Genomic DNA, 26,817 nt, shown 5'->3' with positions numbered 1-26,817 from the left:
GAACAGGTCCTGGGGGGGCTCCCATGGGTAGGCAATGGTCTCCATAGGTGTTATTCTGGTCTCCAAACACTCCAAGGGACACTCCCTACAGCAGTCTAGATACACAGCCTCCTCTAAACTTCAGGGAAAACAGACTTATTTGAATTATAAGCCCTTTAGAAATGAAAACATGACTGTGAATATATATGTGTAATAGTGGCATAGAAGGTTACTGGTTATCACACACCTGAGGATCTGGCTGCAACCTGTAAGCCAGGCAGCTTTATTTGCTAAGAAAAAACCCACATTGCAGTGAGGATTATTAACATCAGACCAAGGTGGTTTAAACAAGTTGTTGGCTTGCATTTGCCCCAGCACTTGGGACTCTCTACCTGCTTGCCACTCCGGTTCTGGCTGTGCAGATAAAGCAGGATAAGTACACCCTCGTGATGTTTTATTGAATAGTATGGGCCAACAAGGGGAGCTGATTTGTTTGCTCATGTGTGACACAGTTCTCATTCCAAATATGTCATGTGCTGGGAAACGCTGTAACCCTTCCTTGTATATGATGCTCTACTAATTGGGCAGGTATGCAATGTTGTGGAAAAAGAGAAATTAGATTACTCTTGGAATTGCATTCAGCCAACTTATAATTCAGCTTCAGCGAGTCTGCTTGGCGCTGACTTACAGGAGTGTTTTGAAAGCATGGTTGCATATGGCTGGTGTGAAATAAATAGGAAACTGGGACAGAAGGCTTAAAGAAGTGTTATTGGGTCCTAGGGGGATAAGAAAAATAAGGAGAATCTTTTTTCCTTCCTGGTATTATTTGCGCATGGCTGCTGTTTAGTAAGACTATCTTCAGAGTCTGTTGCTGGTTTTGAGAGGCAACAGACCATGCGAGGGCAGCTGTTCCACAAAGCTGTCACATCCAGGACTGTTGTATGACTGACCAGCAGGTACTCATGTGGAGGCAGGAATTAAATCCAGATGTTTAATTTGTTTAAAACCAAAGAGAAACATTCAAACTACAACTTGTGTGAAGGAAATGGAAATTACGGCAAGAAGCCATCATTTATCAGCATTTGCCTATCAGCCTGGGGAAAATGGTGCATCTTATATGTAGTTGTCAAACAGCAAGCAGCACAGGCTAGATCTGTGCCCTTAGCTGCTAAATAATTATTTAGGGTCCTGAACAGGCTAGTGCCCCCTTCCAGTGAAGCAGAGTGCTGCTGGTACTCCCGGGTGATCAGGGCTGCTCTGACACTCTATGAGCATACCACCAGCGTGCAATGCAGACAGCTCTAAGGGGCAAACCCTGCAGCAGTAATCTTGATATGAAATATCTTCTTTACGTGCCCATTTTCCCAGATCTGAATTCCCTGATTGTCCATAACGCATATATTAGTTCACTCCTGAACCCCCGGCAAATTAATGAATCTTTCAGGCTGATCCCCGGTTATGGTTGCAGGGATAGTCAGCTCCCTGGACAGAGAGGAGAGAGAGGCCACTTTAAGACTGCATTGACGAGGGCACCCTCCACCTGATGCAGCTCCAACCCATCAACTTCTGACATGACCTTAGGGTGTAACCCAGCCACCCTGCTGTAAAAGCCCTGTTCTGGCAGGCAACAACACAGTCCCACCACTGTGTTGGGCACTAAAGAACAGGTTTCTGTCAAAACACTCAGCATAGCAGGTAAGAGCTGAATTCGTCTGCGAAAAACATCCTGCTGACATTGGAGCTTCACATGGAAGGAACATTTTCCCAACTTGAAAAGAAACTTCTTCAGTATGTAAAAGAGCTCCCAGGTTGTAATTTGTTATAATTAAACTAGATGAGGCCGATACTGGAAGGAGGCAAGCCAATTAGTTTGGGAAGTCAAATTTTGTTTGCCACTGTCAAAGTCTGTTACAGGAACTTGATAGATTGCTGGGTTGGCTTTTTCAACCAGATAATCCCGAAGTGAAAGACAAGCAGGCAGCTGGGTGCAAAGCAGCACACTGCAGTTGCCATTGAAAAAAGGCTGCACCTGCCAGGGTGATGCTCGGAGGTGACAACGGTGTTGCAACGCCTGAGCTGTGGACAACTGGATGGAGTGGTGAAACTCAAGATTCAAACATGGAGCAGAACTCTGCACAGCAGCTGCAAACAAAGCAAGCCTGCACTCAAAGGTGTTTGAAAGAGACAAGCCACCGGTTGTTTGGGCTAAAATCTGCCATTTTGGGGACAGGACTACAGGCTTTCGAGTGGCCCAATTATGTGTGCTCAGATTTTAAAGAAGAAAAGGTAGTCTTATTGCATGCTAACCAGCAACCATACCACTAGCTTAAACTCTAATACCCTTATTAATATATGGTAAATACCATCTTCTTAATACCATCTTCTGCATTACTGAAAGCAAGCAGTTGTTAAGTAAAACCAGGCATAATTCCCATGGTTTTAACTGGCAGAGCTCTACTGAAAATTATTTATACTAGTTAATGTCATATCCTAGCACTAAAAAAACCCTTCAGCAAATCCAGGCTATGAACTGTTTAATTTTAGAGAGTTCTTCCAGATCATAACTGAACTTCAAAAAATTTGTTTCAAATTTTTGTGTAAAATATCTCTACGGATAGGAAAGAGCTGGGGACATCAGCCCAACCAATAATTCCTCCAGCAACACCAGAAATTGTAATATGTAATCACTCTATGTCACTGTACCCGGCAAAAACCTGTTAATTACTTGATATAGTTCCTGTTTTCACATCCTGAAGACATCAGCTGCTTTTTTATGAAACTGGTGGTACCTGGCTCAGTCCTTAAAGAATATATAGTTCCATATTTCTGCAGTCAGATCTCCAGTTTTGCTATCAGTTAAAGTACTGTTGCAAATCTGAGTCTCTGTAAAACTTTAATTGAGCAGAAACTTGGAGAAAGGAAAAAAGTCTAAAAGTTTGAAGGACAGATCTTCAGCTGTTCTAAGTTGTTACACTATGACTTATTAATGCCACCAGAACAGTTCATACCAACTGATAATCTGCTCTGAGGTTTTAGGATTGTCAGCAAATTCTGTTTTGCAGTACAAACCTAGTCATTTCCTGAAATTGCATGTTACAGTGAGCTTAAGAAAACTACCCAAGTTTATCTGGAAAGCCAACACTTATTTCCTGTGTAGCTGGCTGATCTGCGACTCACCTAACACCTTACTGAAAGTATGTGTTGCAAAAATAAAAGAATTATTGCTCAAGGCTTCCTACAAAAATGTGAGCCAATATACTCTACTGTATTGGAGGACACAGCAATTAACATTCAAATCCATTTATTATTCTCAAGATTTTTTACCCCAACATGTACAGATTGATTGGTACTATTTTTTGTGTCTCAATTTAGAAAAGAATGACAGTTTCCCTTGGCATTGCAGTGTGCATTTTGGCTTGTTCTAATGAAGACAAATTCCTCTCAATCAGGGTTGTTCTGTTCATTAAGTGAGACAGATGGCAGACTCGCTGTATTGGTAACGATTCTGAGATTTTAAGCATGTTTGAGATATACTGGTTTGTGTTCCTCAGCTAAAAAGTGATCGATATTTCAGATGGAAGAGAAGTCAGGTTCGTTCTTGGCAGAATTTTTGTGGTGTGTACACAGTTCTTCATTAGCAAGCTGAAAACCTGAAGGACCCACAGAAAGACAGGGTTTAGACACATTCAGACAAATTTGAAAACCACGGTCCAGCAGGCATGTCTGTCTTGGTAGAAAATTAAATACATGCTTCCAAAGCTCTGCCAGAACAGAGTGTGAATCTGTGCAACCAGTGGGGATGTATCGCTCCCTCCCTTTCCTCCTGCCTGGTCCTGAGGGTAGCGCTGGGTTCAGTTGGAGGCCTTTAATCTGCCAGCCCATAACAATTAATGCAGGGAAATTAATGCTGAAATGTAAAGCCCAAATGGGAACTGTGTTGATCATAGGAATCATTATGCTAGATGACCACGTCCTGGGTTCTCATTGTACTTGAGAAAGTTGAAGCAAGGCAGCTTCTGGAAACTGTCAGACACTGAACAGTGCTCAGATATCCCTGTCTCTGAAGTTCTGGAGCCATCACAAACACAGAAGGCTGCAAGCACTGGCTAGGTAGATATCATTGCTGTTTAAGGCATCATGTAAAGAAACGGAGTAATCTGTTGTGCTAAGCAGAAGTAAAATATTACAGAAGTAGATAAAAATATGTTCGCCTTATTAAAATATTACAGCTATAAAGCAATTCACATTGTATCTTCTTCATAATGCCTCAAAAATGCTATTATTCATATTAGTTTTGTGACAAACTACCAGTTTTTTAGTGCTAAGATGAGGTTTTCAAGATGGGACAAACCTGGTACTTCGCAGTATTCTAGAATATAGGGGAAAAGAGTGTATGAGGGAATACACAAATACACGAGGACAGATGGCATTAACTTCATACAAAGCATCCCTCTTTTTGGCACAGTCTGACTTCACACACGAAGACATACCATTTGAGGTATATTCAGTTCTAGGAATACTAAAAAAGGGTTTTCATAGAATCATAGAATGGTTTGGGTTGGAAGGGACTTTAAGGACCATCTAGTTCCAACCCCCCTGCCATGGGCAGGGACATCTTCCACTAGACCAGCTTGCTCAAAGCCCCATCCAGCCTGGCCTTGAACACTGCCAGGTGTTCAAGTCATCATTTCTGTTGGCTTTGTATTCAGTTGTCATTTCTGTTGGCTTTGTCTTAACACTTACTTCATACTCAGTTTCAGGGAAGGTTAACCTATGTTCAGGCTGTGTTTTCTCCAAAGATGGTGAGGTCTTTGATTTAACTAGCTGGGAAACAGGTGGATGCACCACAAGAGCCTCATCACCTAAAAATGATGAGACTCTACCTCCTTTGTATTTATTAGCATCCCCATTAGGTTTGTATCGTTAAATAACACAAATAGACTTTAGAAGGGAAAGAATCAAGACAAGCCTTTTTCTAGCTCTCATCTGCTCAGACTTGAAAATAGATGATTCAAGAGAAGACTGCAAATTTAGGATCTAAATGTTGTTGGACCAGGAATTACCAGGTGAAGACTGTTTAGGATATTTATGAAGGAACTTAGTGGACCTCTGTTCAGCTTCTGGTAGAGAGGTAGAGATACACATAGCAAAAGGAACGTCCTTCCTGACAGTCCCACCAAAGAAACCATAAAATGAGAAAGCGCAAAACCAGAAACAGCCCCAAAACCCTGATGAAATTTCTGCTGAATGCTGAAGCATGTAGGCTCTGTGGAGAGATGTAACTCCCTGGGGCATACAACTGTGCACAGCACTATATATAGTAATTAAGAAGAAAGAAACAGTGTTCTGTTAAAAAGACTGCCAGTTCCCCAGAGAAAATAGCTTTGTGTATCACTTTATGCTAGTGGTGACAGAATAGAAAACAAAATACCACAGAGTTACATACATGTTCTTTGTCTAGAATTATTTACAAATAACTTTACAAATTTTTACACACATTTTCAGGTTTGCTTGTCTACTTTTAAATTAAGAGCAAAATTAGTCCCCAAAGGCTTCTAAGGCTTCAGTTGGTGCCTTGTACGGTACATTCATGCTTGGCTTCTTCCTGGGAGAAGGGAGGAAAAGAGTTTAAAAATGTGCAAATCATAGACATCTAAAGAGCCCTGGATGTAAGGGTTCCACAAGACCAACATCCATAGATCAGTCATCCTACTTCTCTTCAAATCAGAGAGGGCTACTAGCGGTGGGCTCAGGGCAAAAGAGACTAGGAAAGGAGAAGGAGCCATATATGAATTGTGATAATTAGATGAGTACATTAGTGCTGGAACATCTGTTCAAACAATGCAAGGAGTGGACATTGTGAATTCTAAATACAGCATTGAAATGATCTCTTGTACACTGTTAGCGTTTGACTCCTGCTGCATATTTTGGAGTCAAAATTACTGTTTACTGACACAATCTTGACCAGGCACAGTATGATTCTATCAGTCAAAAAATACTGACTTGTTTGAGAAAGACGCACCCTTCTCCTAGTTTTCACAGGTTGTTTTGTTTTCATGCCTTAAGACTAAATGTTGTAAAAATATTGAAATTAAAAAAGAAAAAATTTACAATTTACAAGTGTCCATATAAGTAAATTATTCAAAAATTTAAGATCATCTACAAGGATCTACGAAATAACAACGCTGATAATGACACTGCGCCTGTGGGAAGAAGAATCCACATGCCGTGAGAAACGGATGGTGGGTTTCTTCCAGAACGATGAGTCACAAGGTTGGTCTTCTAAAGTCTGTTTCTTCAGCTACAGCAGCAGAAGTCTTGAGTCCATGTTCATTACTTACTTCGACCTAAAAAGCAGAATATATGAATTACTTACAAATTAAAACCTATTCTGTTTATCTTCTAATTTGTGAGATGTAAATTCACACCAGCTGACCAGTTAGTAAATAATGAACAAGTGGATACATCACCTCTGGTCACTAATTTCCTCAGCTGTATGACCCACATATAAGGTCAAGAATGAATAGTTGGGTACAAAGCAGTAGCTTTGTATCATGGATACCACAAAGGCAAAACACATTTGGGGAAAAATCCCGCAGGTGGTGAAACATGTTCAAAGCTAACATAATAATAGATTCTTTTTAGCATAATATATTTTAACAATTTAAGATGTATTTTCACCAGGTTATAAAATGCTGACATGACCTCATTACAAACATGGGCATTTGAGCTAGACTTCTTACACTATTTATAGTCCTCACCACAACCACATGCCTGCTGAATCTAGGTATTCTCACGTGACTCGCTGTAAACCATGTTCACTTGTGTAATCTTGGACAATCTATGATGGTCTTTCATAGCAATTTCACAGTGGGTAGGGTCTCAGGAGAAAATACAAACAGGACAGGACCACACAGACCCATCACGTAGTGGTGACTGCTCCACTGGCAGAGTTTCTCAGACACTGAATCAGTCCCACGAGCAGAAGTTAGCAATGTCCCTAGAAATGCTAGGGACATCCCTAATTGGAATTAGGGATTTGGTGTCTGTCCAGACAGGGTTGCCCAAAGCTATAGTAGCACTGGATCAGATGTACTCATCCAAACAGGAATAAAGCACATATAAACTTGAACTTCTGCAAACCATTAATAATAATAATAATAATAATGATTAAAAACCCTAATGCAAGCCAAAATGCAACTTCTTATTTTTTTTCTTCTAATCCCCATGCTCCTCTCTTTTCCGTGTAGCAGTACATGAAGCAATTCTAAATACTACTGAGTGACCTGGCTGTTGATATTGTGCTTGAAACAGATGAAAACACAGTAGTCTTCTTTATGGTCCATATGCTTTAGTCCATTAAGAGAACATGATGATTTTTTTCCACTCCCTCTCTTGTCTCCTGCCTTACACATATCTTAATTGAAACTGCACAGTTGAGGGCAAAGATCCTGCTTCTCCTTGTCCAGTAGCCTAATGGAGTTATAGGCAGAACAAAGAGCAAACAGACAAGCTATGATCATTCATATTTGCATTAAAAAGTGTTCCCCATGAGAACAAGTTCAAATTTAGCCTCGTCTCAGGGGTGACAAGGAAAACTAATCTTAGCCTTGCTAATCATTAATAATTATGGCAGCACTAAGTAGGCATTATGCTGAATATGAGTACTTGTTAAAAACAGACTGTCTTCTACATAGTTTGCATGAGGCCACAAAACCTTGTTTTTTCAATGGGCTATGTTTGGTTAATTTATGAATGACATAAAGGGATGAGAAAGGGATGAGAAAAAGGGAAATATAGCCAAGCTTTCATTTATAAAAAGCATCACGCTAATTTTTCCCATGAGTAAAGTTGTAAGGATGACAAAAGATCTGTAACCTTTATTAAGGCTTTGAATATATTTAACAAGCATTATTCATGTTCAATTCTAAGAGAACAGAAATGGAGTTTTTCACAGCCTGGATACCAGAAGTCACATTTCTTAGGGATACTCTGGATTCTCAGACTATATATAACTGATACAGATAGCAACTAACTTATCAAAAGATGTCAAGAAGGCTGATGTGCTGCAGAGGGCCAAACATCTGCAAATTTCTGGCGCAATCCACTGACCATACAAATTGTTTCCAGCAATTTGGCTTTTAATTCAGACTTTGATCACTGATAGTATTTTTCCTCCCTGCTTAGGTAAAGATCCTCTCTGTATCTTTCAGTGCATAAAGCCAAACATCAATAAAGAAGAAAACACGATATAATTTGTCTTCCAGTTTTATATTTCTAGCAGCAATAAAAAGGCTAGAGAGGGTCCTCCCAGCTGTACAATACCCATACATGGGCAATGGGAAGGTGCCATTTATTCTCCAGTATTGCAAGCTCACCAACAACCCCCAAATCCTTTGAGTTACTTAACCAAAATCTGCTATCAAAGAACAAATTCTCAGATTCTGTGACTTTTCTACTGCAAAACAAATGAACATATTCTGCAGGAACATATTTATAAGTCTTCTGTGAAAATGTCTTTTTTTCCTCTCCTTTAATTATAGTAAATTTGCTAAGAAAGTACTAAACATTTATTCACCTAATAGTTTAAAATTAACCTGAATGCAGGTTTAGAGATTAAAATCTTTTATGGAGAGGTGCAGGTGTAAATGTTGTAGCTGTGGCTTTCTTCCTCCTGGATACCAATGTCACTTTTTCAGTCTAGCAGCTTATTCAGAAGGGTCAAAACCCCATTTTGCTGTCATCTTTCCCACAGAAAATACAGCAAAATTGGCATTTAATGAAATATTACTGAGAATGCAGATTCCAGTGTAGAAGATGTATTTAATGCCATGTCAAACTGTTCATTGTTTCATTTTGTTGTCTTAATGTGATATTTCTTCCTGTTCTAACATACACAGTCATATTGAGAAAGGGCTCTTCTCATTTTTGGGCCTTCATAATCCTACAATATTTACTCACTAAATTTGAGTAAAATTTTTTCCATGTTTATTTCTACAAACTGAAAGCTGCAGCATGAATAAAATGTACTTAAAAAATATGCAAAAATTAATAAAGTCAGAAGAAATGTTCAGGTGTCAAGTGCCGACTCAAAACATTTGGTTAGCAATTGTCCACTTTAAATTAAAACTCCCAGCACATGCACACATGCATACACCAGGAAAAACCTTCAAACCCATTTTAATTCTGTTAACTGGTAAGTAAAATACAGTAAGTCATTAAATCAGTTTCAGTCAATTAGCTGCCTGTGGGTCTCATGTTGCATTTAAGATGCATGAGAGGCCTGAAGGTAAATTTAAAAACAGAAAGCATCACAGCAACAACTTACAAGCATCTAAGAATTTCCAAATGAGCATCTTCTGTTTTACCAGTAATACTTTGAAATATCATCTATTTGAAGTTATCTGAGCTTCTGCCAAAATATATGTACTCGTAATGTCTCCCCATATCTTAATTTATTACACATAAAAAGAATAGATATGCATCCAAACTTATTCATTAGGTAGCAGAGTAGGAAGAGTCTATGAAAATGTGATTTTCATGGCAGGAGCAAATAAGTGATGGCAAAGAGATAATGAACTTCCAGTGAGACTCTACGGATAGATAGATTTTAAGCTGACTAGCAGTTTTTCAGCAAACATTTTTCGTTCAGTAGCTAGACAAATGTAAAAGCTTCTGCTTTTTCATAAATGGGTTAATCTCATTAAGGTTTACAGCAGCTATAAACCAGCTCTTTTCTTGCTAAAAAGTCAGCAAGGAAGCAATTCTATCCTTCACTGAGAGCCTCTCCTTGCGTTAAGCCAAGGCACGACGTGGCAGACGTGGTGATATCTACTAATCCTTGCTTTAGTGGATATGTCATCAATGACAAAGTGGCCTTACTCGAATGTTTTATGTGGATTAATTTTTAATTAAGTTCTAATTAAAATATAATTAAATTATTAGTAACCTGATGCCAAAATTATTTCAGGAGAAGGTTAGCTTTCAGTCCAGTTAGAAGGATTAATGCGGTCCTTAGGACCAGAACCTTACCTACAGGCTTTACAGGCTTTAACTCAACATGTTCCTGGGGGGGCTGTCGGTAGGAGTATGTGTCAAGTCCGCCTATGAAATCAACTGAAAATACAACAGTTCCAGAAATGAACAAATGGAAATGAAAATATGTCAACTGAAAAAGAAATATGGACAAATTATGTTAAAAAAAATAGTAAGCGCATGCACAGGTTTGCGTACAAGAAATAAACCAAGTAGGTAAAGATGCTGTGGAAACTGCTTACAGAGGGCTCTGTGCTCTGTCTTCCTTGGGGTGCATTTAGCCCTGTGCCTGGCAAGACAGGCGAGCAGTTGGCTGACCAGACGTGCACACTCCTGCCAGTGTGCGTGCAAAAGGAGCATTCACGGATCTGCAGAGTATGTAAACAGAAACCACTGTGGGGTAATGTAGCTGCTTCTCTTTAGGGCAATCTCAGCATATATTCCATAATTCACTTTCAACTCCTTTTGAAGGGTTTAGAAATTTAGGCAGTGGAAACAGTTTAGCTCCTCAACCTAATTTCACCTAAACTTTTATGACTCAATGGACTTGCAGGAATGTAACGCACCAACAAAAACCAAAGGTGCATCCGCTGAGTTAAGAATAATCAGGTGAGAAATGAATGTGAAAAAGCAGCAGCGTCTTCTCCAGATGAACTTGTGGGGACAGGAAGCCTTTTCAGAATCCTTCCACTTTCTCTCAGGATTTCTGAGTCAGAAATAATGTGGGGATATCTGCTCTTGAGAAGTTTTTAGTTCCTTCTGTGGTCATAATGATTTTAAAATAAGACATTTTAGTCTGAGTCTTGTATCTCGTTATTTTTGGTAAGATTTTAAGCAGCTTCGAGAAGCCACACATCCAAGCTATCCTAGAAATCTTAAAAGCAAGTTCATACAGAAGGTTATTTTTCTGTAGATTTAGAAGGGCTTTTTGCAGACCTGTGCAGAGCTGACAAATTCAGAGCACATTAGGATTCTTTGGTCACATGGAAAGCAACAGCCTTCATTTGTTTATATATAGGCGTATATACAAAAGTCCTAAGCAGACTTTAGATCCTCATTGTGTTTATCACCATATAAGCACCTAATAAGCAACAGCCCCTTCCCAGGCAATGTATGCACTAGATAAACAAAGAAAGAAAGAGTGCTCACCAGGATGAGGGGATGGGGAAATAAGGCTTAGAGATTGAAGGGCTGATGAAATTACCCACTGAAATCTGTGAAAACGCTCCTATTGATTTTAGTTACCTCTCCTCATGGCTCCAGGAAAGGGGTAGCTTGGCTGAAAACTGAACTTGATGTACTTCAATCATACAGCATCACCTTAACCGTAAGACTGTTTTCTTAAAACTGTCTGAGGACATAATGCTGAAGAGGTGGCCCAGCCCAAGTGCCAGCCTTAGCCTATCTGCACCTCCTCTTTATACTGTATTTCTTTCATGTTTCAGCTCTCCTTCAGAATGCTGTCACTAAATAAAATAGCATACATCAAAATTGACTTAAGCACTAATGGGACTAAACTCTTACAGAGAGACATATTTGCAGATATATTTTTGTAAAAGTTGATTTTTAAAATATCTAGATGTCTAATGTAAGACAGTTACTGATTCATTTTTTTAGAATAAATCATGTCCATAGTGATGTTTTGTTTTGGTTTGGTTTTTTTTCCTGTGGTTATATACTTTAGTTTTCCCTGCTCTCTGAAGGAGTTTATTTTTTTACTGAGGACATGTGACAGAAGGAGTTAGAAAGTATGTTTTTGAGATAATTCAGCACTTCAGAACCACACATCATTCCTCTCAGCAGTCACAAGCATCATCTGCAACTGTAAGCAGGGAGAGAATTTAAAGTAACTAGTCCTTCTACCAACAAATCTTTTGGAGAAAGAAATGAAGTCAATATGTATTAATGATTGGCAACATAGATGTGTCTTTGTTGGACAAAGAAAATATATTTAATAGCACCATCCAACAAGTTTTGAGATGAGCTGCTCAAACCTGTTTAACCGAGGCTTTCTCTTTTGCAATCCAAGATGTGTTATATAGTATTAAAGTTGAAGTTTGACTTAAAATTCATGTGAAGCTAATTCTCAAGGCAAGAAGCTGCTCTATCACAAAAGACAATGGAATGTGTCTTTTTTCATTATGCACTCTATGTTATGGCTGATAGCTCTTTAATATGAAGATTCATCACCAGCTGTTTAAATTATGTTACTTTTAGTTTTAAAAATTCAGTCTGATTTTAACTGGTATTTTCACCACTTTTATCTAGTAGTTTTCCAGGACTAAGACCACAAATGGCCATTAAATATAGAAATTTGAATTTTTATTTTCATTCCATATAAAGACATTACTATGTACATTTCAGTTCAAACAGGCATCTTAGACATCCAACTTTTTGATCAAATACTTTACAACTTTACATTGACTGAACTTTTCAGATGCATATATCCCTCTGTTTAAATGACCAAAAGTAAACAGCAGCAACATTTCTATAGGTTTCCCAAGGGGAGAACATTAGTTTAGGGATGATATCAAATAATTGATTTTGTTTATTTCTGGCCTGGTTAATGGATGATGGATAATTTCTGCCAGAGATTCATAGGACTACAATAATTAACTTCAGAAAGTTGCATATGCCTGGAAGAAAGTTCAACACACACAAAAATATTTTCTATACACTTCTATAATTCTATGCATTAAATGAAAAAAACAAACAACAACCCCACAACTTGTTAGCAGTAGGGATATTCAGTCACTAAACAAGGAACACCCCACGGAGTCCAGTCATTAACTACAGTCATGCAGAGAGAAACTTAAAATCCTAGGCAGAGGATTTTTTAGCACCCCACAGATAATAGCAGGTTACAGCAGAAGATAGTTACTTTATCTGCAGCTGGCTGCAAAACATGATCCATATTCCCAGGGAATTGCTCTCTCCTTGTGTCACCTCAATTTTGTGGTCATGCTGGATACTTAATGGCCAGTGTGAAATGTTCCTTTAGAGTTCACTACCTGCTGGGCTTGGAAGTGCATATCTGTGGTGGCTGTCCACTGTGGGTAGCCCATTAAAATGATGTTCATTCACTCACGGGCCATATCAGAGGAGCAGTTGTCATAATCTGCCTGAGTGCGAAAAGTGCAATATGCTGCTGGCTGAAGAAAGTGTATCTACTGTCATCAGTAATTTTGAGGCTTATTCTTTTCTAGACAGATGACATTTACGTTTGTCTTACTACTGTTAATCCAGTGCGTTCGCCCATATGCCAGTTCAAATTTGCTTTCCTTTGAAGTTAGCACAGAAGAATCGGAGATGTGAAAAAATCCTTTCTCCTTTCCCACACTTTCATCTGGAATTCAGCTTCTCTGGCAATGTCCCACTGACCTGCTGGCAGGCCCTGTGCAAACAGCTGCCAGAGCTTGTCAGCCCATTGGTATACTACTAATTTCTCCTTTCAAAGTTGGCAAATTCTAAGCGTGTCTGGAGGTACAGGGTATGAACAGAGCAAAGCAATATGCAGATAGCACAATTCTTAGTAAATCCTTCAGCCTCTTGGCCTGGAATACCTTAGATCCTATTGATGCTTGCCTCTCCTTTCTATAAATGAGGGTAAACCCCAAAACTGACCACTTGAATGGCTGGTACCTCCAGCTGTCCCCTTTCCAAGAGAGGGGCAGGCTAGCAGCTACTTGATCGTGTGTTTTTACGTACAGAAGATTTTCTTAACCTAAAGGGCTCTAAATACTGTTTTGCAGTGCATTATTTTCCTTGTGCTGCGATTTTTTGAATGGCAATATATTAATGCAATGGCATTCTTTAAGAAAAGGTGTGTAACTGGGGAGGGTGTAACCAGGTCACGTAAGTGACAGGTAGTAAGAAAAGGAGCCAAAGTCAACAAGGAAGAGGAAGTAAAAATAGGGGATTGATCATAAGAAGTCAGTGGTAGATGCATAAAGTCCAAACTTTGGACTTTCCAGTGTTTGCACTTGTAGCTTATATAAACTTTCCAGATAAGCAAGGGGTTTTTCTAGGGTCTCTACTTTTTCAGCTGCCTTCCATTCTCAAGAGACCTGCTGTTCTTACACCCTTCACAGAACCAGCCAGACTGACCCAGCTATCTGTCTGGAGCCTATACTATCCATTTTCCCCTCTTCATACTAAGTCTGAGCACCAAAGCCTCAAGTTATGCAGCAGAAGAATCACACATCCCAGGAATAGCTTCTCATTTATGTAGAGGACTAAAGGAGGGAAAATGTGTGCAAGACAATTAAGAAAGGGAGAAGAAGAGACATCAGTAATCGTCTGTGACACTGTGATTGCTGCTCTGTCTCTATAAAGTACTAGATCGTAATCAGGTTAAAACAGGATAAAGTGGTAGAAAACTACTAAGAGACAACCCTTTACATAAAATTTTATTACTGGAAGCTAGAAGGGGAATATTTCAGGGTTCCACAATAATTGTTAAGATTTTGCACTAGATTTTCTTCTTAATCTCCCCCTATTGAGATAGATCATCATTTAAAAACTGCCCTACATTGTAACACACGAGTACCATGCTTCTCTGCAGGACTGTGCTGAAAGAATCATCCTCTCACAAGATGACTTAAGAAGGGCAGAAATTTTAACTAGATCTTTGCTATTGAACTTTCCCCTCATTGTATCAGTGTTGTGACATCCAAGATTTTATTATCGGATATTCAGAGATTTTTTTATTTTCCAAGGATATGACTGCCCAGTAAGATGAAAAAAGTATGAGGAAGATCAAAGTTGTTAGAAAGTGAAAGTGGCTCAAACCTTCTTATCCCAGATCCCCGAGTCATTCCAAATATGAAAATACCTTTCCAAAATATTCTCTGTGCCATGCCTTTGAAAGCTATTTACAGCCATACCATCCCATTACTGAGATTAAATGACAGCCTGCCTGATTATGGTTTTTTTTTCTTAAAGTAAATATTTCTCAATCACTTCAGGTCATCAAGGACCCTTGGCCACTACATGGTGAAAGCCCCTGGAAAAGTACAGTCATCACACATAAGGTCTATAGGAAAAATACTTATCACAAGTTTATTATCATTAATTTAGTATCAGAAAAGGATAAACTTTAAGATGCAAATATGTAGGAATTCTTTCCTTTAGGCTTCAGCAAACATCTGTTTTTCGTGATGTTGTGCTAGCCACAAACCCATATGCAAAACAAGCTGATGAGGAACAGTTTTCCATTTTGGTTTAAAATGTTTTATCTTAGTCTCTCTAAATACTTATCAGAGCCTAACCTTTTCGGCAAAGCAAATCAGCCTGGGCAGCAAACATCCCATACATCTCAGCATAATTGGCTATGACTTATGTTATTCATCAGCAATACTGTTCAAACAAAATATTTCTGATGATACGTTTTCTTCCTATACAGGTCACTATTTTTCTGTTCCTTGTTTTAATGCAAATGCTAACATTTTAATGAGAATACTAACATTGTTTTCTTAATTTTTGTATTGATGACTAAAATACTTGTCTAGTGACTAATAACTAAATGACTTGTTATTTATTTATGGAAAAAAGCATATGGAAGTTGTCTTTAAAAACACTTCAGAAAAAGAAAGCTTTTTTTCTGAGGCTTGTAGTTAAAGGTGCTATTGCTAGTTCTAGAATAAGATTTCAAATTCAGTGAAGGGTAGCCTTCTTTCTGCATATGACCAAAGTAAATTGCAAACAATTCCAATTACAACTTCCTACATAATTTTTATGCAGTAAGAAAATTAGAAATGTGAAGAATCTTAGCTCACTTGTTTTCACTAATTACTGATTTTCCCCTCTCTGGCACCTTTTCTGATCTAAGACCTTTTGGTGCAGAATGCTCTGGGATTCCTTTTTTTTCTTACCATTAAAGTTATTATACTGCCTATATACAAATTAAGCTAGCAAAGGAAAAATATTCCATGCATAAAAGATATTAAATGCCCAGAAACTACATCTATCAATTACATTTACACAATACCAAAAGAGAAACATTGCCATTGAGTTTTCATAACACATACTGAGTCAATCCACTAAAATGGCAGCTCAAGTAGTCAAGAGGAAAGACTGTTGTACAGAAGGCTGCTACAGCTTCAATCACACCTCCAAACATATGATCTTCACCATAAATGTGTCCAAGTTGGCTTCAGAAGAGACAGAACTTTGAATCTGCTTTTTGAAGTTATGCTTTGATCTTTTTTGGTATTCTGATTCAGGGATATATGTTATGTATTAGCGTGCTTTTATATTTCTGCTGAGTTTGATACCATAAACTACAGAGCTCTTTTAAAAATGTTTACTGCAGATGCTAGGACCGATTGGAATTGGTCTATTCCACTTACAGTTCATTGCTAAGTCACAAGTTAGGTGTTTTGTTCCTTCAAGTTGGGTATTTTTTTCCTATCAGTTGAGTCCCACTGGGCTCTAGTTCTGGCCTGTTGTGCTTTGTATCCATACCAGTTTCTTTTTTTTTCAGTTGTTTGTCAGTCTGATCCAATTATTTATTTTTGAGACAACACTTAAGTGTTTATATCTGCCTGGTTATTATATATCCGAGAATATCACAACTTATGTTTCTAACCTTAACTACAAGTCACAGATGCTTTAGTATGTGAAATCAATGTTCCCTTTATATAATGCAGACCCTGTTCAACTCTCTTGAATAATTAAAGATAAACTTCCTAGAGCAAAGTATTTACAGGATTGAATACATGACATAAAGCCATGCCCATCAGAACACTTAGGACATTTGAAGGAAAGGATTTCTGTGCATAGAAGAAAGTTCACATCATCTATTCACAACAGAATATTAACTTTATTTTTAGAAGTAGGTTACAGGACTGGAAGGATTCTTTTTATCATTGAGTGATTCTGGATTTTTGTTCCCACCTTCCTAGGGATGCAAAACTGTTCCTGAACTTTGCTGCTGCCACCCACTGTGACATGCTATTTGCTTCAAGTGTTTGTATCTTTACTTGTCTTAAGAAGAGTGAACAGGAGTGAGCCAAGGATGTTCAGGAGAGCAACAAGGGAGGAAATGTTATAAGCCTCTCATTTCTATTTTGTTTGATCCAGTAACTTTGAGTTTTCCATTTAAGAAGTATGCTAGTTTATAATCCAATTAATTCTGCCTTTTTTTTGTGTTGCAGTTTTCTTTGGGAGTTTTCTATAAAGGGGAGTGTGCACATCCACTTCAAAGATCTGGCTGACTAAAGCTCTGTCACATTCAGCCCACGTTGCCATTTTTCTTGTCTTTCCCTTATAGACCTATTTTCAGATCTTTGCTTTAAAATCTGCTTAACATCTCTGCCTGTTAATGTCTTTTGCTGTCAGTCAGGAGAGTCTCCTTCTTCCCTGACCCTTCCTTCCTTTATTAGTAACTGACTTTTCTGGGATCCAGGTACAGAACTACCATCTTTACCTTGACAGACTTGGAGTCTTGAACTTGACACACATGCTAAAATGTGTACTTCCAGTAGCCTGAGAGGTCAGGTATCAGCTTTTCCAGAAGAATACTGGTCTGGTGATATTTTCCACTTTATGATATCAAGCATATTAACACTGTGTAACATTGTTTTCCATTTCAGGTGAGGCATTTTCTGTTTCCTCATCCTCCTTCTCATTTATCATCCTGCCTTTGCCCCCATGACCGTCAGTGACATCCTATGCAGAAATCCTGCTTCACCGCGTGACATTTGCTCCTTAGTGCAGGGCATTGTATGCATTCCCTCCTCTGCAACTACACTGTACTCACAGCTACACCTTGCTTGGTGGTGATCTGCTTCAACCCTTGGAAAAGCAGACCCCAAGGCTTTCTACCACACATCTGCTAGGGTTTCAGCCTCTTTAAACTCCAAACTGCCTTTTTTCTCTGCTAAGCAGACAACACTGCCTCCAGCACTGCTGGAGCCTTCCTCTCCTCATACCAGCAGAAAATCCCACATTCTCCCTCCCAGCACGTAAGCTTGTGGTCCTACTGTGCCTTGTCTGAATTCAAGTGTACAGATCAGAAGTGGATTAACTCCTTCTGTGATCTCCAGATTCTCAATCTTCTTCCAATCTTTTATCTCTGTGGATGAACACAAACCAGCAAGCTCTAATCTTCTGTTCGTTCTTGTCTTTAGCTTTTCAAGATGGGGAAGCCAGGAAAATAACCCTTCTGTTGATCAGTGTCAATCCAGCCTTCTCTAGCCCCCATAAATGCACTATCAAGTCCTCTATGGTACCCTTAGTCTGCTCCAGAATATCTGATCGTCCACTATTTCAGAGCCATTGTGGATATATCTGCTAAGTCTACTACTTAGTCACACCCAAGTGCATCAACAGGTACTAGTTTGTCTCTGTGAGTGTTTCTCTGCAAATGGGGAAACCTATTGCACCTCATATAGTTATTGCTTTTGTCCTGCTCTGTCTTCACCTTCAAGTCTTCTTGCTGATCTCGTAATATTTCTCTTGGCATTACCATCTCTGTCACCAACACAAATTATTTCCTCAAAACCCCAAAATATATTATGACTACATTCTCGGCTTGGAAAATAGAGCTAAAAATGTAGAGCATTATAAAAGTGGAGCTTACAATGGCCAGTGGTCATCTCATATATGATGGAGTGAAAAAAGGAATATCACGCGTGTCAGCAAATGTGATGGCTAGGAAAATGGTTTTCTTATTGTTAGAAAGTTGGTATTGTTTCGCATTAGGAGAAAGATGAATGTGCAAAAGAGGAACAGAGTCTGTGGCAGGATTAATACTCAGTTTGAAGCCACCAGTGAATCAATCTGCAAATGATAAAGAAAGATAATGCAATACTGACCTCATCCATAAAAAAAATCTTCTCCCTGAAGAAAGATGAAGTAAAAAATACACTTTTATGAGAATCTTGTAACTCTCGAATTTCAGTCCTCCAAAATAACACATTGTCATGATTAAGGAGGAAAAGAAAATTACTAGAAATCAATGCCAAGGAATAAGAGTCATCATATGAGAGTCACATAGTACTACTTGGTTTTGCTGCCCCTAACCTGTAATATTGAGAAAATCACAGATGTACTGAGATTAAATTTCTGCTAACAAAACCAACTGTATATTTACTGATTCAAGCCAAAAGAATGTCAAATGAAGTTTAAAGTGAGTCCAGCTATGACCCAGATCACAGAGCACCGGTAAAAGAAAGACTTGTTATAATATAGAGCTAATAGCGCACAACACAGACGAAATACTATAAAAATAATGTAGCCTTTTTGAAAAATGTGGTTTTTAGGAACAGGTATTATATTTTATTTGAACAGCTGGCCCAGCTGGAAAACCATATCAGCTATATCACCCAATTTAGTAAGATAACACCTCTTGCTATAAATCTTGCTTCTCTTATATCCTGAAATAATTAGGGCTATTGAAATAGTACAACTAGAAAATCTGAAAAGTACAACATATAGACAACAAGTCCAGGTTTACAAATAGCAGGAACTTAGAAAGGTTATTTTATGAAGGGTTGAAGGTGTGATGACATTAGAGACACAGTAAAAAGAACTAAAGAATAGGTAAAATTTCAACAGGCTAAAGAAAAGGGTTTAGCAAAAAAACCCTATATTAGTTTTAATATTTTAATATCTTCTCCTTTCTCTTGGTCCTTGACTGTGGTCCTTCTAAGAAATCCTTGTGATACTTTATTTGCATGGATCTTTCTCTTGCTTTGATTTTATCAATAATCAAAATTGTTATCCTTTCCGTTTCCAAACAAAATTGACAACTTTTCTTGGTGGAACATGCTGGTTGCCTTTAGATTTAAGAGATTTAGAGCTGAGATTTTCAAAGATCAGTAAAACTGTGGATAGTTAATTCTTATTTGACTTCTTTGATTTTGTCACATTTTGAGAAAGTATACATTACCAAACAAAATGACCTCACAAAATTACCTATGACCTGAAATTTATGGCTTGGTTCAAGGTACTTCGCTGACTTGTGCTGGTTAGCCATCTCTTTTTGAATGTATACAGTAGCTGTTTTGCAAAGTAGTTGTTTGAATAGCCTCTAAGGCTATAATGTATGATTACATACACTGGGATCCATTACATACAATGGGACCCAGATTGTATGATTTTTGTCATGGATACTTCCTTAAAACAAAAAATTAGCAGCTTTGGCTTTTTTAGTGCTGTATTTCAAGGCTTAGTATTGACAGACAGGAATTGCGAGTAAACCTCATCTTCAGGAAAATTCAGTGGCAGTCGCCCAGCTCAGCTGGTCTGCATGGATCTGTTTTCATTTTTGAGGTTTTTGTCTGTAAGGAAAAAGGGAGGACATTTCTTTCTTCTAAAATGAAACCTCACCATCACTCTCTCAAGGCAGACATGGGCATAAAGGAAAAGGCATTGAGAACTCTGGCCACCTAAACTGCTAATTCATCCACAAGTTTGTTGAGTGTGTCAAAAATGTTGAGATATGTATAACGGGAAGCCATAGGAGTATTTGTCTCAGTTGTAACGTTCAGCTCACTAAATCCCCAGGTTTCTTATCAGCATATAACCAAGATAATTTATGGCTCAGTGTAGAGCCTGATTAATCCTGTACCGTCCTTGGCTCAGTACACCACCTCATCACACTGGCACACTACTTAGGTGTGACGTGCTAACTGGGAAATTATCACTTAAGCAACAATAACAATGAAGTGAATATTACTTTAGCTGAGGCCCAGAAATCAGGATAACCCATCTGCATGAAAATTAAGACTTGGGGAAAATGGCATTTACACAGAAGAGTGGGAGTCTGAAAAGTTTCTTTTCAAGCTCCACAAATTAAACCAGACACAAAGCTGTTGCCATTTAGAAATGAAGAAGCAAGAAGATTGGTGCTGGAAGTGGAAAATGGATTTGTAAAGAGGTTTCATTTTAATGGAGAAGCTGGGTGAAAGATAGGGACAGGAATGGGCACCACTTAGGCCTGTATGTGATGTCAAGTGGAAAGCTCAGGAGAGGGATGCTGGATGCTGGAATAAGATTGATTTAACAATAGATGCAATTTAAGTGAAAAGGCTAAGGTGCCGGCATCTGGGGGTTGGGATAGCATCCATTTAAAAGAAGATTTAATTTAAACAGAAAGGCCAAGGGGGTGGAAGGTGGAGACTAAAAGAAAATCAATACTAAATTAGCTAAGTAGAAGCTTGAATCAAATCAGCTAGTTAAAAGAAGGGCATACTGAGTATTTGGGAGTAGGGAAGCAATGAACAGACCTAAGAAATGTCAAGGAACTTTCAGTAAACAATATATCCCCTCTAATCAGAATAATAATCCCATTTTAATATGAATATTATTTATTACAGTAGTAAACCAAAAAATCTTAAAGGAAGGTATGATCCCCAGTTTAAGGAAAATTATATGATTATAATTATATTCCTATTTGAAGTTAATTGTCTTTTATGTATATATATGTGTGTATGTGTGTGTATATATATGGGATATGGCATATAATATTCATAGAATCATAGAATCATGGAATAGTTTGGGTTGGAAGGGACCTTTAATGGTCATCTAGTACAACTCCCCTGCAATGAGCAGGAACATCTTCAACTAGAGCAGGTTGCTCAGAGCCCCGTCCAACCCAACCTTGAATGTTTCCAGGGATGGGGCATCTACCACCTCTCTGGGCAACCTGTTCCAGTGTTTCACCACCCTCATTGTAAAAAAATTCTTTTTATATCTAGTCTGAATATTCAGAATCAATGGCAGAAACACTTAACATGACTTATATTTGCAAAACAGAAATTTATGAAGTAGTTGTGAACTAGCCTTTAAAAATTTTCCTTTCTAGTTATCAGAGTGGAAACCAATTCAAAGCTAAGGGGAGTCTGTATATACCTATGTTTGAAACAAAATATGTATATATATAAATACATATCCATCCATATGTATATACGGATCCATCTGTACACATATATACATATATATAGTATATATTTATCCAAACAGGTAAAAATTGTCCAAAATATGACATAATACTGTTCTGACACATTTCTCTGTTCAGAGAACTGTGTTAGTACTTTCTGCAAATAATACATAAAAAATATTTTGCTTCCCATACAGATATTTCTAAATGCTTCACCTGTACTCCTGAAGTCCCATTTAAACCATTATATATATGTGCATATTTCTACAGTCAGAATCCAAAATCATGGATGGAAGCTAGTGATTGCAGCTCTGTACCTTTTGGTATCTGAAAGCTCACACAATTCATTGGTACAGAAGAGATCTCCAAAACATATTAAATTTTACACTCCTAAACTCTCCCTCAACTTTATACAAAAAAGAATGACTGGATAACTCCGACTTGATCAAGATGACCAAATATCATTTTGATGTATGAAGTAGAGGGGAGTATGTATCATCTGATGAGCTATCTGTAGCACCAGGCAGATGGCTCTGGGTACTTGGGTTTTTCTCACCCACACAGGAACATTTCAAACCGGTACCATGTGTTCACCACTACTGCTCTCACCTACTAATATTCTGGGGAATATCTGATAATAATTCTTTGTGCTAAAGTGATTGAGGTGATTCTTTCCTACTGAATTTCAGGAAAAAAATTCTGTCTTGTGCTTATGGGAAGAATTGTGAGAAGGCACTGGAGGACCTCTTATAATTTGAGTGATTTACCCTTTTCCTTAATGAAAAATAAATGAGCTGCAGGCTTGCATGGAAGTGGCATCTTGACTATTATCTTCATACCTATTGCCAGGCAAGTTAGTCCGAGTTTAAAGTCATAATTAAACTCGGAGCAGGAAGTGAAAATTAGAGGCAACCCTACAGTAAGAAATTAATTCTTTACCGAAGATAGACTAAAATGTTTTACTGAAGTGGTATAGAAACTCAAGAGGGATTTCTTCAAGTTGTTTGAGTCACACCTTATAGTATGCTGCGCTCTATGAAGGAAAAACTGGAATTAGTTTACGCATGTCATTTAGATGATGCCATTTTCTCGTGCTTTGTCTGCATCCTATCTGGATAAGTTGCATTCCACGTTAAATGTATGGTACTTTCAGGCAGATAACTTCTGCTACTGCTAGAAATATTCCACAGCCAAGACTTCCCTTGTCGTACACTGTGCAGTATCTATTATTTAAAGACAATCTCTCAGCTAGAACAAGGTGTTCTGCAACAGTCCATGGAGATTACAACTGGAAATTAAGACTATTTTGTACATTTTGCTAGGAGAATGTAAAAGCAGAGGGTGGCATGGGTCTATTTTTTTTTTTTTGAGTTGTTTTCCTGTGATGGATTATTCATCTACGGTTTTTAAACGGAAAAAAAGAAGGGGGAATCATGCCTCTGCTGCAATTTTTTTTTGCCACTGACTTACTTACCTAAGATCAAGATTTTTTCTAGTTTCTAGTATTTATATTGTTTAACTGGTTTTATTTTACACCACCTCAGAGGTTATACCCTTGGTTGTGTGCATTATATCTGTGCACATGTTTCATAGGAACTAGAACAAATGCTAGCTCGGGCACTGTATGATAACTTAATGTAAAAAAAAAAAAAATTGAAATAGCATGTAGTGGTAATTTAAATAGTATAATGTCCCTGCTGTATTTCTTCCTTCATTAAATACTTCACAATTCATTGTGTTAGTTTAGAGTAGGAGTGAGCATGCATTTTCAGTTAATTCACACATTCAGGCTAATGCTAAACAGGAGGACACCAATGGGACTGTAAGACCGTACAATGTTGTTAGAATAACAGGTTTATCCTTTATATTTCCAGTACGGGAGAAAATGGAGTCAGGTATAAGTAGGATAGTAAATAGGTGAGTCTGCATCTAATCAACAAACTCCAGCTGGACAGACCTGTAAAGTCTACAGAAACTGTAACTTGACATTTGTCTCCATTAAATGTTTGGTGGGATTGGCCTCGGCAACAGCTGAACCGATGGAGCCCCCTGGATACTCCTGGTGCTATTTCTGATTGCACTTCAACCTCTCCTTCATTCACGGTGGGCATCTGCAAGGTGATGAGAGCAGCTGCTAGCAGGGGACGAGTCACTCCCTGGCACCAGCCACCCCGACACGTGGGCAGCACCTCAGTGCACGGAGCAGCAGGAACCACCTATCATCGGCCAGAGGTTTTATGGCGCTAGCAGGGCTTCCCGGCTTTCCAGATGCCACAGACCACATTTGAGGACAGCTATGTTAGACTCCTCACCTCTGCAGGAGTCCCATTTGTTTATTTTTAGAAAACTGTTCAGCTGGATGAACACTTACAGAATATATTTTGGTTATGGATCCATTACAGTTCTGTGCCTAGCAACATGTATAGTCTATGCCTGGCGAAAATAACTGATTCTGTTGTTTTACCAAAACTGGTATATCAAAATTCTGGGGGTTTTGGGTTGCTTGTCCAGATGAATAGAAAGATGCAAACTGCTTTTCAAGCCTTCAGAAATATTGATAGTCACTGCCATTTTACAGAAATGCCAAAGCCAGGAGAATGCTGTCAACCTGGCAACTATAGTGCTGTTTCAGTGCCAGGCTGTAAAACTTACTATCATTTTAAAAGTCTGTGTCAAGCATATTCATCCAACGGTGAGTAACAACACATTTTGTTTTAGTATCTCAAGTCATTATGGCCTAAAGGTGAGCGTAGTGAGTGCTAAAGCCCAGTGATGATCTGCGCTGCTGGCTGCTGTTTGGCAAGTTTCGTAAGTCCTCATTTTCAGTGAGGTAATTTAGGGTAGTCATTGTCTGGGGATGTTTGATTCTTGTATTGCCCAACAGAAGCGTAGGTCCTTCTTGGTCATTCTCGGTATTAACCATTTTATGATAAAAATTCTCTTTTCTAGAAGGTAAATGGACTCAACCATATGGGCAATTGCAATTGATGTAAAGATATTAGTAGTGAGTTCCCAAAAATTCCTTAGTTAAGGAAACTTGTATATTTATATATAAAGGTAATCACACATACAAACATATATAGGTCTGTTGCTAATATTAGCTATTGCTAGTTCTTCATTCATTTGCAAAAAATAACATATTTATAAGAAATTTATCACTGCTGGACCTACTGTGTAACTACAAATATTAAATTAAATGTGAAGAAAAAGTTCTTTCTCTCTAGTTTGACTACTGCCAACAGATGCTCAATGGTGTGTATAAATGTAATGCCATATGTCAGATAAGGCAATGCAGTAGATTTTCAGCGATGATAATAATGTATCTTGCTTTACATTTGTCTAATGATGGCATATGGAGGTTCCTACTGATACCATAGTATGGGGAAATTCTTCTTTTTTAAAAACAGATCCACCTTCCTCTCTGTTCTGAAAGTACAGCTGAGCTCTGAATACAACTAGCATAGGGGAGAGACCAAAAAAAAAAGCTTTTGTTCGTTAATTTTGTTCTTGTGGTTTCATTTAGGGGATAAAGCTGTCCTTCATAGTGAATGGAAGCCCTTTCCTTTATTTTTTGCTCATGCACAAAAGAGGTTTGAGTTTCCTTGGACTGACCTTTTAGTGTTTCGGTCTTGTTTTTATGATAAATGCTGAAATCACAATCGCAGTTTTGTGGCAGATCTTCTCCTCTGATTTCACTTTTTTTTTCCTTAAGCAATTTATATGCAACACAGCTTCCACTCCACAAATTCACATACAGTACAGAACTATCAGTTCTGACATGTGTCAATGTCATATTTATGAACTAGAATTTAGCAGCAATAGTGCTATCAACTGTCTCTCAAAAAAGTCCAGAAACTATTTAGAAATTTAATAATGATTTTAACAATGTATTTTGCCTAGTCTCCAGACTCTGCTTTATTAAAACCATTCAGCAACTCTGACAAGGGGGCAACAAGCTTCTGAGTTCATTTTTAGGAGAAAATAATTCACAAACAGGATAGTGACAGGCTTTTATGATTACAGATTTCACATATTCTGTTCCTTCAAAAGGGCTTATATAAATTGATAGATCTACAAAGAAAGAAATGAAAAAATGAAAGGAAGAGATATAAATAGACTTTTTCATTAGGATGAATGATGGAAGGTATTAACCCCACTACAACAGTGTGCCTTTTACATGTCTTCTTTTTCATTCCTTTTGACCTGTTATCATCCTCCTTCTAAGTAAAAGTTAACTACAGTCTGAAACGTAGGTAAGGTGAGCAATAGCTGGAAATAAATGTTTCCGCAAGCATTATTACTGTTCAGAAAAGTGTCCATCAGCCAAAATGTCAGGCTCAAAATCCATTTAAGTACTGCACAGAGGCTAAACAGGCAGCTTTTATTAATTTTTAAGTCTGCCTGATGGGTTTCAGACCAAGAACTGGGGTTAACTTGATGCACTGAATATTGCAGAGTATATTTAATTAGGGAGGCTTTGACTCTCAGATGGCTGAGGATTTATTCTGTGCAAACTACTGCAAAAATATGATAGAATAGCTGCATCTACCTAAGAAAAGAATCTGCTGCATTATATTAAAATGTGTAAAATTGCTCTTTCGTTGCAGTTTCTTGGACTTTTATCCTAATGTAATTTCGGTCTACTTTTAACCTGACTGTTTTGAAGCACCACTGTACTTACTTAAATACATTTTTGTTCATTATGCTGCAAGTTAACAATGTGAATTTTTCTAGAGTAAGTCCTGTTCTTCTCAGCTCATTACCAGACCAAACTCTTTTCCCACTGTGCCTTACACAGACGTTTCTTCATTTAAAACATATCTGTGGGATTGCCATGAATGAGTTATGATTGCCATTTGTGTTTAATGTATTTCTCTGTAAGCATAGAGGACTCTAAAACACAAATGGGCATTAAG

The 26,817-nt window shown here is 38.1% G+C and overlaps 1 protein-coding gene across 2 annotated transcripts in view; it reads right to left on the bottom strand.

Annotated features, from left to right (window-relative positions):
• Nucleotides 1-3,263: 3,263 nt before the first annotated feature.
• Nucleotides 3,264-26,817, bottom strand: part of NKAIN3 (sodium/potassium transporting ATPase interacting 3) — a 393,979-nt gene continuing 370,425 nt past the window's right edge. The window contains exons 6-7 of one of the 2 annotated variants that reach the window (XM_052788441.1): nucleotides 10,012-10,095; nucleotides 3,264-6,326 (exon numbers count right to left, since the gene is read on the bottom strand). In XM_052788441.1, the coding sequence (XP_052644401.1) occupies nucleotides 6,313-6,326; nucleotides 10,012-10,095 (98 nt within the window). In that variant the 3' untranslated portion in view covers nucleotides 3,264-6,312. The remainder of the gene's footprint in view (nucleotides 6,327-10,011; nucleotides 10,096-26,817) is intronic. The other variant, XM_052788442.1, reaches the window with a different exon arrangement.

This window comes from Harpia harpyja, chromosome 5, assembly GCF_026419915.1.
Source record: "Harpia harpyja isolate bHarHar1 chromosome 5, bHarHar1 primary haplotype, whole genome shotgun sequence".
NCBI lineage: Eukaryota > Metazoa > Chordata > Aves > Accipitriformes > Accipitridae > Harpia > Harpia harpyja.
Note: the sequence above shows the minus strand (reverse complement) of the source record. Positions and strands in the feature narration are given on the sequence as shown.